This window comes from Podarcis cretensis, assembly GCF_951804945.1.
Source record: "Podarcis cretensis genome assembly, chromosome: 16".
Classification (NCBI taxonomy): Eukaryota; Metazoa; Chordata; class Lepidosauria; order Squamata; family Lacertidae; genus Podarcis; species Podarcis cretensis.
Window position 1 is genome coordinate 13,859,376 of NC_137186.1, and position 15,318 is coordinate 13,874,693.

The 15,318-nt window shown below is 43.4% G+C and overlaps 1 protein-coding gene across 11 annotated transcripts in view; it reads right to left on the reverse strand.

The window, feature by feature from the left end:
• MARK2 (microtubule affinity regulating kinase 2) overlaps positions 1 to 15,318 on the reverse strand; it is a 119,954-nt gene that overhangs the window by 40,090 nt on the left and 64,546 nt on the right. Inside the window, exon 1 of one of the 11 annotated variants that reach the window (XM_079957534.1) lies at positions 8,899 to 9,590. The exons of the other annotated variants lie outside the window; for them this stretch is intronic. Coding sequence (XP_079813660.1) covers positions 8,899 to 8,943 — 45 coding nt within the window. The 5' untranslated portion in view covers positions 8,944 to 9,590. Of the gene's footprint in view, positions 1 to 8,898; positions 9,591 to 15,318 lie in introns of those variants that run through there. 11 annotated transcript variants of the gene reach the window in all.

Here is a 15,318-nt window from a genome sequence, read left to right on the forward strand (position 1 = left end):
ACTAGACCATGTGAAAAAGGAACGTAGTATTTTAGCTGCAGTTCATTCATTTTCAGCTTTGTATTCTTGTAATAAAAAAGTGTACCTTGACATTCCATTGTGGCGCCCATAACCTAGGTTTAAGGTGCCATTTAGCTCTTAGCTTTCATATCTAAGTTTCTAACACCGTAAAAAAGTTATCCTAAAGGGAATCTGGTGGAATAGGAAGCTGCCTTATACCAAGTCGGACCTTTGGTCAATCTAGCTCAATACTGTCTAGGCTGGCTGGCAGTGGCTCTTTGGGGTTTCAGACAGGAAGACTCTCCCAGCCCTGACTGGAGATGCTACTGGGGATTACATCTGGGGCCCTACCACTGGGGTTCCGCCCATTCCCAATCTCAAGCAAAATTATGGTTCTGTGCAGTGGGGGCCCCACAGGCAGAAAATGGAAAGCAAAGGCCACCTTAACTAAGTTAAAGCAAGGATGGGAAATGAAGATTGGCCATGCTGCCTGGGACTGATGGGATCTTTAGTCCAACATCACCTGGAGGTCACCAAGTTCCTCCATCCCTGCAAGAGAGCAGCAGAGCCATGTTGCGGGGTTGATGTTTTCCGATGGTAATAAATCTGCTCTCTCTCTCTCTCTCTCACTCATGCTAAAATGGATGCTTATACATTACCAAACCGAACTGAAAAGTGTTAACTTTCATGTATGACAACTTGGGATCCATATACTGTACATGAATGAGGCCCTCTCTCTGTATTAGCCTGCCTGTGCATTAAGATCACCAGGAAATGCCTTTCACGTAGTTCTGCTGATAAGACGTGGCTCAGTGTGTGGTTACATCACACGGGGCCTTCTCCATGACTGGCATTTCAGCCACAGAATTCCCTCCCTCCTGAGGTATAACAGGCATCCTCAGCTGGTCATCTTTTGATGTGGATTAAAAAGGTACCAATTCTCTCAGGCTTTTGCTGGAAACTGATGTGATGCTGAACTGAAGGCCATTTACTCTGAAGCTTCTGGGATTTTAATTTTTTTTGCATTTTAACTCTATTTTAAATGTTGTTGTGATTTTATTTTATAGGCATTTATCAGTTTTGTAAACATCATGAAATTGGTGGGTGGGATACAAGTGCAAGTATTAAGTATGTTTATAGCACCTGTTTATTACATTTCTCCCATCTTTCCTCCAAGAAACTCAAGGTGGCGCTGAACATGGTTCTTCCCTCCCTCCTTGCTTAGAAAAGCACAAACAAATACAGATCAAACAAACCAAACAATCCTAATTGATAAGGTACATTGGCTCAGTTAACAGTGCCTTTTAAAGCGTTAGTGAATAGTTTCCTTTGTTGCTTGCAGCTTTCCTTCCAAGTAAAAGAAGGTGGAGGGTTTGAAGCAGGTATTTCAATTTCCCTCCAAACACTTCTTTTAGCATGCTGAGGTAGTGCACTTTTTTTGTTTTGAGTCCAGGTGAGTTTAATCTTTGTCCCAATACATTTAAAACAGCTGCTTTTAAAAGAAAACTTTCCAAGGAAGTCTTTTTTCCCTACCTGTCCCCTTATTACTTCAATTATCCTCACAGCCCTGTGAGAGAATGTCACTACCCTCACACTGGCATTATGCAGCAGTGTAACGTTCCAAACCAGTTTCAAAGGCCGCCCCAGACACAACACATTGCAGTAACCCAAAGAGAAGGTTTACAGGGCGTGGAACACTGAAGCAAGGATCTCTTTTGGTCCCGGTACAGTCATGCCTGGCACAGCAACCTCAGCTAGAACAAGATACTCTGAGCCACGGAGGGCATTGTGACAAAGACGGAACAATGAGCACCTCAACTATGAACCGCTCCCCTTTTAGGGGAGAGTATAGCCTCCTGCTGAACAGGTTGAACACCATTCACCAGCGCAAAAGTGGACTAACAGTACCTCTGCCTTGTCTGGACTGAACATCAGTTTATTGGCCTTCATCCACCCCATTACCATGCCTAGGATTTAATTTAGCATATCCACCATCTCAGCCAATTAGATAAATAAGAGAAATAGAGTTAGGTGCCAGCTGCATTCCAAATCCCTAAATGATCTAATGTATTACAGGGTTGTGCATCAGGATTCAGGCAAATCCTGGGGATATGTCTGTATGGGGGGGGGGGTGTCCTTGGCTTGTCAGAGGCAAAATGAAATCCGTATGAGGTGACACAGGTTGAAGCAAGACCTCCTGTGATGCTTTGGTGATCCAAACAATAGCAAAAAGTTGCAGAGAAAGTGAAAGTAAGATCCCTAAGCTTTCCATAACATGAGGTGGGGTGTGGTGAAGGAACAGAGAGCAAACAATAGAGAGGAAAGAGAGTTGAGGGAGAGCTCCACCGTGACTGATATGTTTAGACATCAGAGGGAATAATTTTGTCTGAAAAATGAATCCCTTTTAGTTCTCTCCACCTTGAATCAACTTTAAAAATATGGCTAGTACAAAAGCCCCTTGAGCTATTTGCCTGCAATTTGGTAGCCTTTTTTCACTAAATATGGGCTAGTTTACCTGTAAATTCCATTGACTTTGGTCAAAAACAAAGAGAAGTTACAGCCTTTAAAAAACAAAAACCCAAATCCTATGAGTGAATGGGAGGTGATGGAATGAAATAGACTGATGGATCCTGAATCAAATTGGGCAGCCCACAAAGCATCACAAACTGGAGCAGACTATTTTCTCAAGTACTGACTTGAGGCCCAAATGTTATGATCAGTAAGAACACTTGGTGATTTGATGTTTATGTTACCTGAAGCCTGAATGCCACAGAGTTACAGAGATACCCACAGCACCACTTCTGTAAGCAGTTGCTACACAGATGAGTAAAACTACAGAAGAGCAGTGCCACCCACACCCAGTTTTGACAAGCTCTCCAGAATGATACCATGATTGATTGAGGGATCAAGAGAATCAGTAGGGTTGCACCTCCATCTCACTTTGAGCAAAAGTCATGCTACAGAGTGACCCAGGCAGTTTTATTGCTAAAACCAAGCCAAAACCTCAACTGAAATGGACCTAGAAAATGAGTTTCATCTAAGAGTGTCTGGAGACGGCTGGCAACTACTGCTTGAACACTATGTCCGGGAAGGGAGTGTTAGCAATTGGCCCACAGTTGTTCAGAACTTCTGGGCCCAATGAAACTTTTTAGGAATAGTAACACTATTGTCTGGGAATAAAGGAGGCTGGGAATAAACCCTCTGTTAACAAGGAATTTGCTACTTCCTGCACTCAACCAGTCACACCCCTCTCTGCTTGATGCAGTTAGCTAGGATAGGCAAGGGCCACATCCACAAGCCCTAAAAGGTAAAAGTTATCCAGCAAGACAATTGTGAGGTCCGAAAATTGGTGGATACAGGCAATTTTGTTCTCAAAGTCTCTTGCAAACACATCACAAAGAACTACAGTACTGGGATTCCACCAAATCTATCAAATCAGATTTCAAAAGACTCAAAACCATTTGGAAAAGCTCCACAGGATGGCTTTGTGAGAATGCAATTATGGTGTAGAAAAATGGCTACTTCACCATCACTACAGAGAAGGCTTGATAATTAGCTCTTGTGTTCCGTCGGACTCATCATGAAATCTTATCCAGATGTGTTCATGCAATCTTTCAACCTGCTTCAATGCCCTCAGCTCAGGTGTAGGGTTCAGCTTAGCTCGACAACCACTCGAGTAATCTCTGCATTCCACAGAGTAACCAGGAATTTGAAAGAGCTGCCAGTCAAACCAGCCAGAAAACTAACTAGATTCCATCAGAATTCATTAACCTCTAGTACCCACCCCTCTTGTAGAGGGGAACAGTTGCTATAAGCCATAAACCTCAACAGGGAGTGATCTGACTATGAAAAATACTGTATTTTTCGCTCTATAAGATGCACCTGACCATAAGACACACCTAGTTTTTAGAGGAGGAAAACAAGAAACAAGAAAGCAACGCAAAGCCTCTTGAGTGAAGAGGTAGGAGTGCTCCTGCTGCGCTCAAGAGGCTTTGCGTGGCTATCCCCGAATCCAGAAGAGCAAGATCCTTCTTGCTCTTCTGGCTTCTGGGATAGCTGCGCAGCCTCTTCAGGGCAGCAGGATGAAGGCTTCCCGCTGCCCTGAAGAGGCTACGCGCAGCTAAGCCAGAAGCTAGAACAGTGAGAGGGAGCGCTGCTTCTGGGATAGCTGCGCAGCCTGCATTTGCTCCATAAGACGCACACATATTTCTCCTTACCTTTTAGGAGGGAAAAAGTGCGTCTTATAGAGCGAAAAATACGGTGCGTTGATGTACAATCTTTCACTTTCAGATCACCATCCTCCTTTCCCATAGAAAGAAGAAAACTGAGCATCTGTCCTACTACATGGGTTGGTCATGGTCCTAATATATTAAGCAACTCCCAAATACTATGGAACCAGGACTCCATGGGCCACATTAGTTTAATTTTGATGAAACTTTGTGTACACCCTTCCCTTATGGTTGAAAGAAACCCCTTAAAAAAAAATTCCTCTATCGCGAACGGTTTTAATTTTATAGCACTTCAAAGTTTCGTGAAATCTGCATTTCATTCTTTGTCGAGAAAGAGCATGTCTTGCAATAATTTTCACCATCGAAACCTTTTGATTCCATCATGCCCACACACTGAAAATTTAGGTTTTCTAAACCTAGTTTTTCCACCCAAAAAACTACATTTATAATTTTTTAAGGCATTTATAAAATCTTTTGAGTGCTGGTGTATTTTCCCCTGAAATCCTCATCATGTTATTGAACTCTGTGTACAATTCCAAAGAGATCTGATCATTGGTTATGGTGAAAAAAATAAAATGTACACAAGGCCGAGGATCTCAAGAGGGACAGAAATGCAGATTTCACAAAACTTTGAAGTGAGATAGAAAAAAAAAATTAAGGAGGTTTCTTTCAACCATAAGGGAAGGGTATACACCAAGTTTCATCAAAAATCTGAGACGGTGGGGACGAAACCCCTGTTTTTCACATTGATTTGATGTGTGACTTAACCAAGAGCAGAGCATGGGTTGCCCATCCCTTTATCTCCTAAATTAGCAGCAAGAGGGGTTTCATCCCAATTCTCCTAGCTTTTTTAAGTCACAGAAAGCACAAGCAGGCTGCTCTCAAAGCAGAAAATGGATCCATGGAAACCCATGAATATCCTATTTCACTTGTTCCCAGTGTATGAGCTAAGTCTAAGCCACAAGAGCAAGGAGAGGCAAACACGACCATTCACTCTTGTTGACAAAGGTCTGCAGAAAACATGGAGAAGAGGAACCATTTCTGCTGTTGAGACATAGTGGTCTGGTGTGGGGAAAGTGGATAGGAAGAAGTTTTTCTCCCTCTTGTAACACCAGAACCTGGGCCCATTCAATGAAGCTGAACACTGGAAGATTCAGGATAAGAAAAAGTACTACTTCACACATTGTATAGTTAAACTATGGAATTTGCTCCCACAAGATGTAGTGATGCCTACAGACTTTAAAGGATTGGATACATTCATGGAAGAAACAGTAAGGCTAGCAATAGCTACTAGCCACAGTGGCTATCTTCCACCTCCACTGTTGGAGTGAGCCTCAGAATACCAGGTGCTAGGGAATCAAAACTGGTGAGAGCACAGTTGCACTTAGGTCTTGCTTGCTGGGCATTCTGAGAACAGGAAGTTGGACATGGGCCTTGGGCCCAATCCAGCAGCAAGGTTCTTCTTACCTTCAAAGTGCTTGCTCTGTGGAGAAGGCTCACCAGCGTCTCCAACCAGTGGCCTGATGCTAGCACCCCACGTTGTGCAAAGACCTATCTAGAAGAACCCACCTCTCAAAATCTGGAGTGGAGGATGGCAATGGCAGTCCTAATCGTTCCGGAAAGAAACAAGAGGTACTGTGGTAACTTGGGCAGAAAATGCAGCAGGGGATGTTTTCAGTCGGGCCGTAAGACTTCTGGATCAGGCCTAGAGACCAATCTAGTCCAACATCCTGTTCTCACAGTGGCTAACCAGATGCTTATGGGAAGACCACAAGCAATAGTCCAATAGCTTTTGTGATTCCTAGCACCTGCCCATCTCCTTACAAGTTAGTTTTCTATGTGCAGAGGTTTCCCCATTATATTATAATATGGAGGAGCCATGGCATCCCACGAGTCCCCAGTCTGAAGAGAGATACTCAATGTATAGCATTACCTAGCAAGAACTAGGCCATGATCAGGAAAGGAAGTTAAGAGCTTTATGATAATCTAACAGGTGGGACGCAGGTGGCGCTGTGGGTTAAAGCCTCAGCGCCTAGGACTTGCCGATTGAAAGGTCGGCGGTTCGAATCCCTGCGGCGGGGTGCGCTCCCGCTGCTCGGTCCCAGCGCCTGCCAACCTAGCAGTTCGAAAGCACCTCCGGGTGCAAGTAGATAAATAGGGACCGCTTACCAGCGGGAAGGTAAACGGCGTTTCCGTGTGCGGCTCTGGCTCGCCAGAGCAGCGATGTCACGCTGGCCACGTGACCCGGAAGTGTCTCCGGACAGCGCTGGCCCCTGGCCTCTTAAGTGAGATGGGCGCACAACCCCAGAGTCTGTCAAGACTGGCCCGTACGGGCAGGGGTACCTTTACTTTACCTAACAGGCTCAAGACCACGAGGAGCACAGAGGTCTAAATCAAACAGATTGTTCTAATTATCTCTTCTTGAACCAGCTCATCATTCAAACCTTTTTAAAATGCTGCTCTCCCTCTCCCAACTTAAAGAGATCATTCTTTGTAATATAACTTTTCATAGGAATATCAAGCCTAGTCCGTTGCAGCAAAACCAAGAATGCCCTTTGGCACCTTAACAAGACTAATAAAATTATGGTATAAGCTCTAGTACACATAAGCTTATGCCATATTACATTTGTTTAAGTTATTTAAGTTGCCACAAGACTCTTTGTTGTTTAAGCTTTAATCAACAGATTAAAAACAATTTTCCTTCTAAAATAAATAAATGACTGAGTGGCAGCCTTTGTTTATTAAATTGCACTTTACTCCTTAAACACTCCCTTTTGTTCGCTAGCTCTCAACAACACAGGTTGTGGTAACATCCAAATTAAATTATTTTATCAATTAAAAAACAGTTTAAAATCAACAAAAATGAGTTAACTGGCTCATAGCTCTTATTTAGAATCCCCTGCCTGTTGATATCATGCATGCACCTTCGCTGTACTCTTTTCGGTATCTGCTTAAAACATTTTTGTTTGAGCAAGCCTATCCGGACATGTTAATGATGGCATGTTTTAATATTAATTTACTGTTAATTGTCATTATTTTTAAATGCTTTTAATTAGTTTAAACATTTCTTGTAAATTGGAATATTTATTGTAAAATGGCTTAGAGGTTTTACTACAATAAAGCAGTATAGAAATTTTATTAAATAAATAAAATAAAAATTATTTTCAGAGTAAGATTTTTTAAAAAGTCAGATGCCTGAAGTCATGCAGTTAAGTCACTTACAGTATCCTGAAATAAACTGTGATCCGAGTTTACCCATTCTGTGAAAATCTGATGTATTTATTTTATCCAAAAATGTATATCCTGTTTTTTCCACCACAAACATATTGCTCAAAACAGTTGACGGGTATTTAAAAAATAAGGACAAAAATAAAAATAGGAAGAATAATCCATCAATAAATCCACGATACCAAAAAATACCAAGGCTAAGAGAAGTATCAAAAAACTAAGGGCACAAAGCTTAAGTCAATTTGGATAGCCGGACTGGATTCTAGCAATGAAACTCTACATAATATCACTGCTAACTCTTTTTCAGGCCTAATAGATGCCGCCAAATGCAAGGAGGGAAGGATATTTGCTGCCCCATAATATTTCAGGACATATCATGTTTTAATATTCTGTTAGGATTATTAGAGGAGCACGCTGCTAATTATTATTTATTTATTTATACCCTGCCCATCTAGCTGGGTTTCCCCAGCCACTTATGCCATGGGGCCTATCCAAGCCCAGCATCCCGTTTTCCACAGTGACCAACCAGATGCTGAGGGGAAACCCATAAGCAGGACAGAAGAGCACAATGGCCCTCTACTGCTGTTGTTCTCTAGCACACTGCCCCTTGTCGCTAGAGGCTATTAAAGTCACCATTTCTAAGATGGGTACTTTCAACCTGTGCAAGGGCCTTTGTTCATGAAGAATAAGTCTACAAATGCCTATTAAGCCTGATGGCTATGTTATACCTGCACTGCTATAGGCAGTATGCTTCTGAATACTGGCTACTGGAAACTGCAGGAAGGGAAAGTGCTGTTGTTGCACACAGGTCTTGTTCACAGACTTCCCACAGGCATCTAGTTGGCCACTGTGAGAACAGGATGCTGGACTGGATGGGCGGCTGGTCTGATTCAGAAGGTCTCTCCTGTTCTGATCCAGCAAAAGCCAGTTCTGATCCAGCAATATTCCCCTACCCTTCCAGGATAGTACTTGGGTAGAGAGAGATCAAGAATGAGGCATCAGCTTGAGTCTGCTTTCCTCGCTCACCATGGGCCAACCTGAAAGGACCGCATGCCCAAAATCTTACCAATCTGCATGGAATTAAAACTTGCTTCCTAGCCCTTAGGATTGGTGAATTTTACCTTTCTGAGGTCAAGGGAGTTTTTTTTATATGGGATCTCCCTGTTCAGTTACTCACTCTTGCAGTGAGAAGGAAGAGAGAGCATGTGAGTCTGAGGCCTGATCCGCATTTATCCCAGGGTGTAAAAGAAAGGTGAGTTGGGGGGGGGGGTCGCATTCTCTAAATAGAGCCCCTATTGGAAACTCAGTTTCCTACCTCCATCAGATCACCAGCCACAAAATACCAGTTTTTCCTCATATCAGATCTTAATCCACCACCTCATATAAGGATCCCATTTTGGACCCCAGGAACCATACCCAGTAAGTAATACAAGAGACTTACTACTCCCATTGTCATAGGCACAACGTATCTATGTCCTCCACTCATTAATCGTAGTCTTCTCTGCTACCTCACGCAGTAGTGCCTCTGCCAGTCAGAGGCAAGCTGTACCTCATCGATCCACTGCTGCTCCAAGAGAGGCCAAAGAAAAAATGAGAAAGAGAGGGAGAAAAGACTGGATCCAGTTGCCCGCTTTCTCGGCCGTGAAGAAACGGATAAGGCAGGTATCCCAAAATTACTGCGAACAAGTCTGAGCAAAGCAGCAGCTCGTGGAAATTCAAGAGGGAATAATCCTTTCCTGGGACGGTGCGTTTACCCCTTCATTTGTTGACCCAAAACTTTCCTGACGGAGCAAAGTACAGCAACAGAACTGAGGAAGTATGGAGCTTCCTCATCCAGCCGGTGCCCAAGTCTCCACCTCCGATACCTGAGAAAGGCAACACCTTTCGCAATTTCCCCACTTGCTGAGCCAGAGAGCACCTGGGTTGTTTGGCAAGTCCTCCAAGCCTCTTTTAAAGTCTGAGTGATGGTGGCGGGGAAATATCTTACACACACACCCCTCAAAAAACAACAACCCCAAAACCAAATAGTTAAATAGAGGTAACGGGTTATTCTAGAATCCAATCAAGGTTTACTCCAGAAGGAAGTCCAAATTGCTAGATCCTCCCCCCCCCCCAAGACAGAAGGTAGGAGGAAACCTGCGTCTCACTTGGGAGGAGAGAAAGTGTGAGAGAGAATGAGTTAGAGCAACGTCAGGTTCTCCCCCACAGGAAGCTGCCTGCCCCACCCATGCAATCGGCAGGCAGGGCTTTGGAGAGAACCAGGGAGGGGAAGAGAAAGCAAAGGAAAAAAGGATGACGTTACCCCTTTGACCTGCCGTCAGGTGATCTGGAGCTCTGACAGGCAACTCTGTTGACTGAGCCCTGCAGAGCCTACTAAGTTTGCAAGGCAGATTTTTTTTTTACTTTTTTTTAAAGGCTGCCAATTTGAAAGGAGTGGAAGGGAGAGAAAGCCTAGGAGAGATTGTACAGAGGTACGGCTGAGCAAACAGCTTCTAGGCAGGGCTGGGTGTACTCTGCACTTAGAGAGACAGAGTTCTGCAGTTAGGGAAGCTGAATTCTGCAACTGGTATAAATTCTACACCTCAGCATGAATTCTGCCCAATTTATCCTGCCCAAGCATCAAATCCTGCCCAATATATCCTGCCATTCTGCCCCCCACCTCCAAGCAACATAAAATGTATTCACTTTCTATGGTTCTCTGATCACTGGAAAGTTTATATACTTCGGCTTCAGTGGTTTCATGAGGCATTGCCCATATCCTTGCAAGCCATTAGGACCAGATAGCTTTAAAGAACACCATGAAACCTGAACATCTGAAACCTGCATCCAAGACTATATTCAATTTGTGTGTGTGTGTGTGTGTGTGTGTGTGTGTGTGTGTGTGTTCCCACAAAACCGCAGTTACAGGCTATCTACCTAGTTATAAGCAATCCCTTTCAGCTGTGTACAGGCACCAAGGACCATGGTTTTCTGTATACGTATAGCATTATGAAGCCCAAACCACTCCATACCATCCGTTCACCCACATCTGATCACCTGCAGCAATTAACAATTGCCTCCAGGCAACCAGCTCCACCTCTGTAGTGTGTGAATGCAGAACACAGATGCAGCAGCCAAAAGTATTCAGCTACACTGCAGATCCCCCTAGCAAAAAGGACAGAAAAAGGCCCATTTGCAGAGGTGCCAGAGCTGTTAAAATGAGCCACAATACCACAAGAGGGTATTACAACTCCCTAATAGGGATAGAAGCTCCAGACATGCTGCAATCTTTAAGCTCCATCTCCACCCCCACAACTGGGACAAACTTTTTACTCCAGGGAAAAACCTTTTTAGGTGCCAGCTTCTCAGCAGCCAGGAACACAGGTGCTGTGAACTGCTCCAATTCACTCAACACTGTGCTTACAAAATTCAGGAGGAGTGTGCACCTTAGAATTCAGATTTTTTTAAAGCACCCATGGTTCTGTACACAAAGCTGCCAGTGGTCTGACTCAGTGGCCACCTTCAACACAGCTCCAACTAGGATGTCTCTTTAACCATAGTTTATTATTTCATGATCATCAGGAAACTATAGTTGCCAACTTCAGAACAAGCTAGGTTCTTAAACCACAGTATGATGTTTGTTTAAGGCTTGTTTTGAAGCTGATAACCACAGTTTCCTTATTTTAGACACAAGTACAAAATGAAGTTTAATTAATTAGAGATTTCCTGGTTTAATCACAGGTCAAGGAAAGGTGCTCATAAGTATCTCAGTTTAGTAAGCGTGATCATCCAAAGAGGGCCAATATATTTAAGTATCGGCTGTGTCTGAGAACAGCTCTCTCAAGTTTCAGGCAGAAAGAAGTCTTCCCAGCTCTACTGTCAAAGATCCTTTGAATAACTGGAGATGCTGAAAATTGAATCTGGGACGATCTGCATGCAAAGTAAGTGTGCTAATACAGAGTTCCCCAACCTGCAATCAGGCCAAAATAGATTTGCATGAGGATTACAGAGCAGGGTGGGGGTGGGGGTGTTCTATGAGAGAACAATTCATTAGGAAACAGGAAGGTAACAAAGGCTCCCAGCAGCCAGGGAATGCTCACTTTCATTTGTCACAGTGCAGCTTACCAAAATATCAGCATATATACCCTATATGAAATACTGAAGGAAGTGCAAGGTAACTTGTAGTTCAAATTAAAACTACTGCCAGCAGCTGGATATTTGCTTCAGTGTCATTACGGCAACAGCCAAAACAAAACAGTAGTGAAACACCCCCATACAAGTGTTAATTGTCATCTGTTAAAGTATTAGTTTATCAATACACTGGATTAGAGCTTGCAGCACTACCCCCAACCCACAAAGTGGAACACATGCATAGCCAACACCCGCCCCCCCCCCAGAGTAGGTTCCTGCGAGTTACATTTTAGATTCTAGCATTAAATAAGTTTTAAAAACTAACGACAAAAAAGAAATACTAGTTCGCATCTTTACTGTTACTAGTTTACTTGGAAATCATGAGTGTTGAGGAGCATAATAAACATGGTGTTCTTTCTGCTTGTAGAAAGCAGAGGGGAGACCAACTTAATTATGTTTCCCAACTCTCATGATTTTGAAGTCGTTATCAGTTGTGTTTTTAAAGGTCTGCCTGAACTCTTAACGTTTGATGTAGGAATGAGAATAGTGCACAAGAGGAAATGTAGTCAGCAGTTCATTCAGCACCTTCCTGTCACATTCATGAAAATGCACAGGGATTAAATGTGCAAATTAGAGGAGAGTCCCTCCCAACCCTGATGCTGCTCCAAAGCAGATGCCTAGAGGGGGCTGACCCTTACTGGAGTATATGCAGGATGGAGCCTTTTGTTCAAGGCCCCTGAAGGCTGGGAATTTGCAACTGCAGCTGACTGGAGATGACTAGAGAAGCTTCCCGCAGGCATGACATGCACAGAGCCCTGGGCCAAATTGGGGCGGTGCTGCAGGGTCTAGCATTTTCTTTCTCCAGAGGCTTCCCTATATGGATAGAAAGAAGACAGCCAAATACTTCCCTCTGTAATTTAGTTGGTTGTTGAATTGCAGGTGTTGCAATACAAACCCTAATCTTCAACAGGCATACATTGTAGGAATATCGCAGCTGCTGCACACCAAGTCCCACCACCCATCCATCTAGGTTGGTATTGTCTTCATCAGTACTGCAGACCCCCTGTTTTTCAAAAGCCAAGCCATGGACCCCTGCTTTTGAAAAAAAAAAATGATGTCTCTATGGTGGTTTTCATTGTGTGAATGGTGCCATGGAGCCCCTGGGTGGACCACCAATTGAGGACACTGGCCTACATGACCATCAGGGTAGACTGTAAAATCTCTATCAAGTGTGATGTACAGCAACAGTGCAAATAATAACCCGACCCCTCCAAAAGCTTCACACATATGACCTGCATCCAGTTATGGTCATAGCAAACAAGATTCAAATTCACACCTTTCCCTTTGGTCTCGGAAGTGCTCTGCTGCATCCCATCAGGCCAACTCTGCAGTGTCACAGATAGCCAATCATGAACCTCTGCTTTGTTTAAAGTCTCTAGAATGGTCGGCAAGCACTGTCCCCATGAAAAACAACAGCAGCTGCCACATGCCATCCACTAAGATACCCCGTCACTGCTCCGTTTGCCCACTAGACTTGCAAATGGGCCTGGCAAAATTAATATGCTGCACCTTGGGTTTCCATTTTGGGAACCTGAGGTTTCCTACTTCAGAGTAAGTAGGATGTCATTTGGTTTAACCACCCCACTACTTAGCTCATTTCCACAGGCTTCCCTATGAAACTCTGATGCCGGAGAGTGGCATTGTGTGAACACTTTCTGATTGGAGAGCAACCTCAGTTCACCTTCTCCATTTTGACAGGATTCCAAAATACACATGCACATTGTCTGGTCGAACAAGCTTCTCCTGATATTAATAGGACAACAGCGAACAATTATTTAACCTATCTGAGACTGCTCTTCTATTAAAATTAAAGATACAAAGCAGCTTACAGAGAGGACAAACCCAAGCAAAAATGAAGGCAATAAATTATTAAGTTATTTCAAACCTAAGAGTGGAGATCAATAAAGCTTACATAAAATAAAAATCATAATAGCAGCAGCGAGACAATAAAAGCTATAAAAAGCCACTAAAAACCACTAAAAGCCTCAGAAAACAGATGAAAAGTACTAACCTCTGGAAAAGTCTAAAAAAGACACCCTTGTGCCAGTTGAGCCCACCCCAGTCATTTCTTGGCCTTCAGTTTCCAAAGTTCTCTTTGGGAAAACGAGGGCAAGATATCCACCTATTTGCATGGGTGGATGGATGGATGGATGGATGGATGGCACTGACAAGGTGCACTGTGACCTAGCCCTCATAAAACATAAGAGGAGAGGTTTAACACATCCACACCCCTACATACTATGTTATGCAATGGAGAAGGCTGGAGCAGCTGTCTGTATGTTTAAAGCAGGAGTGGGGAAACTCTGGCCCTCCAGTTGTTGCCAAACTACAGCTCCCATCAGCACCAGCATGCATGGCAAAAGGTTCCCCACACCTGGTCAAAGCAAGGAGATCCTTATGATCAAATTCTGCATCACATTATTATTTGTACAAATGTGCATTTAATGTGTCTGGCACTTCACTCAGCACAGGAGGGCTGGGTCCTACCTTGAGGAGCAGACAATTTAAAACCTGACATAGGCAAAAAAGAGGAAAGGTGTGTGTGGGAGAGTAACCCAAGGAAAGAATAAAGGCACCACTAAATCTCTTGGTCTCATCACTTGGTCTCTAAATCTATGGGCTCATAGAACAAAGCACACACACGCATGTTCTGGGCTTCAGATTCTTATGTGCTTCAAATTTATTCCACAATGTAAGCCTGCCTGAGTGGGGAAGACAGTCAGCAAGTGAATGTGCACTTGAGAAAGTCTCATCTGATTTTGTAGAGGCCCAGATTAAGTTCATTCTCTGGGTCATCCAATAATCTTTTCAAATTCTTAGTCTACATCAAGCCAATTTTTGTTCTGCTGAGCCAATACACAAGTTGCCTCAGAACCAAATTTTGTTTGGGTAAACAACAATCACCACAATATATCCTAGGAGTCATTAGCCTCATTCACCAATTAAAGGCAAACAACAGCCTGCAGACATCTGGAGGCGGAGATGGAGGGACACCCTAACACACAATTATCCCACACAGTGTAATGACCCTTCCTTGCATTTTATTTGGGCTAGAATGCAACATCAATTTGACATTCTTATCTAAGGTTTTGGAGTCACCTGAGGCTGAGGCTTGAAAAAAATTGCTGTATATTATTCACCATCAATTTGGTGTGCTTGTCTTAAAGCCACCAATATTTCAAAAGGCATAAAGGTTTTAACACATTTCATTTGTTGCAAAAGCAACAAACAAAGGAATACTGTAAGTGCATTGTGAGGGGACCATGTCCAACAATTGTTCAAAGTGTTGCATAGTGATGTGTGCACACAAAGATGTATTGCATTCCTGTGGGAACCCTGTCTAGGAAGGCTCAAGCCACATAAGTCTCCAGAGGAGAGCAGGCTAGACTTCTCTTCCTCTAAAAGGGTCCCCAAGTGCAATGCCTAACTTTGGCATGTATTAATTTAAGTGGGGATAACAGGTGTATTTGGGGAACACCACTTGTGTGTTAACCCTGCTCCCTCCCTATTACAAAAAAATAATAATCAAAAAATCAAGTTGCTTCTACCTGCACCATTCTGAGCTTGTTACCCAGGAACATGAAAAACCGTCTTGTAATGAGTCAGACCACGGGTGCATTTAGCTTAGGGACCATTCACAGACACTATCTGGTAGTGACTCTCCAGATTTCAGACATGGGCTTTTCCAGCC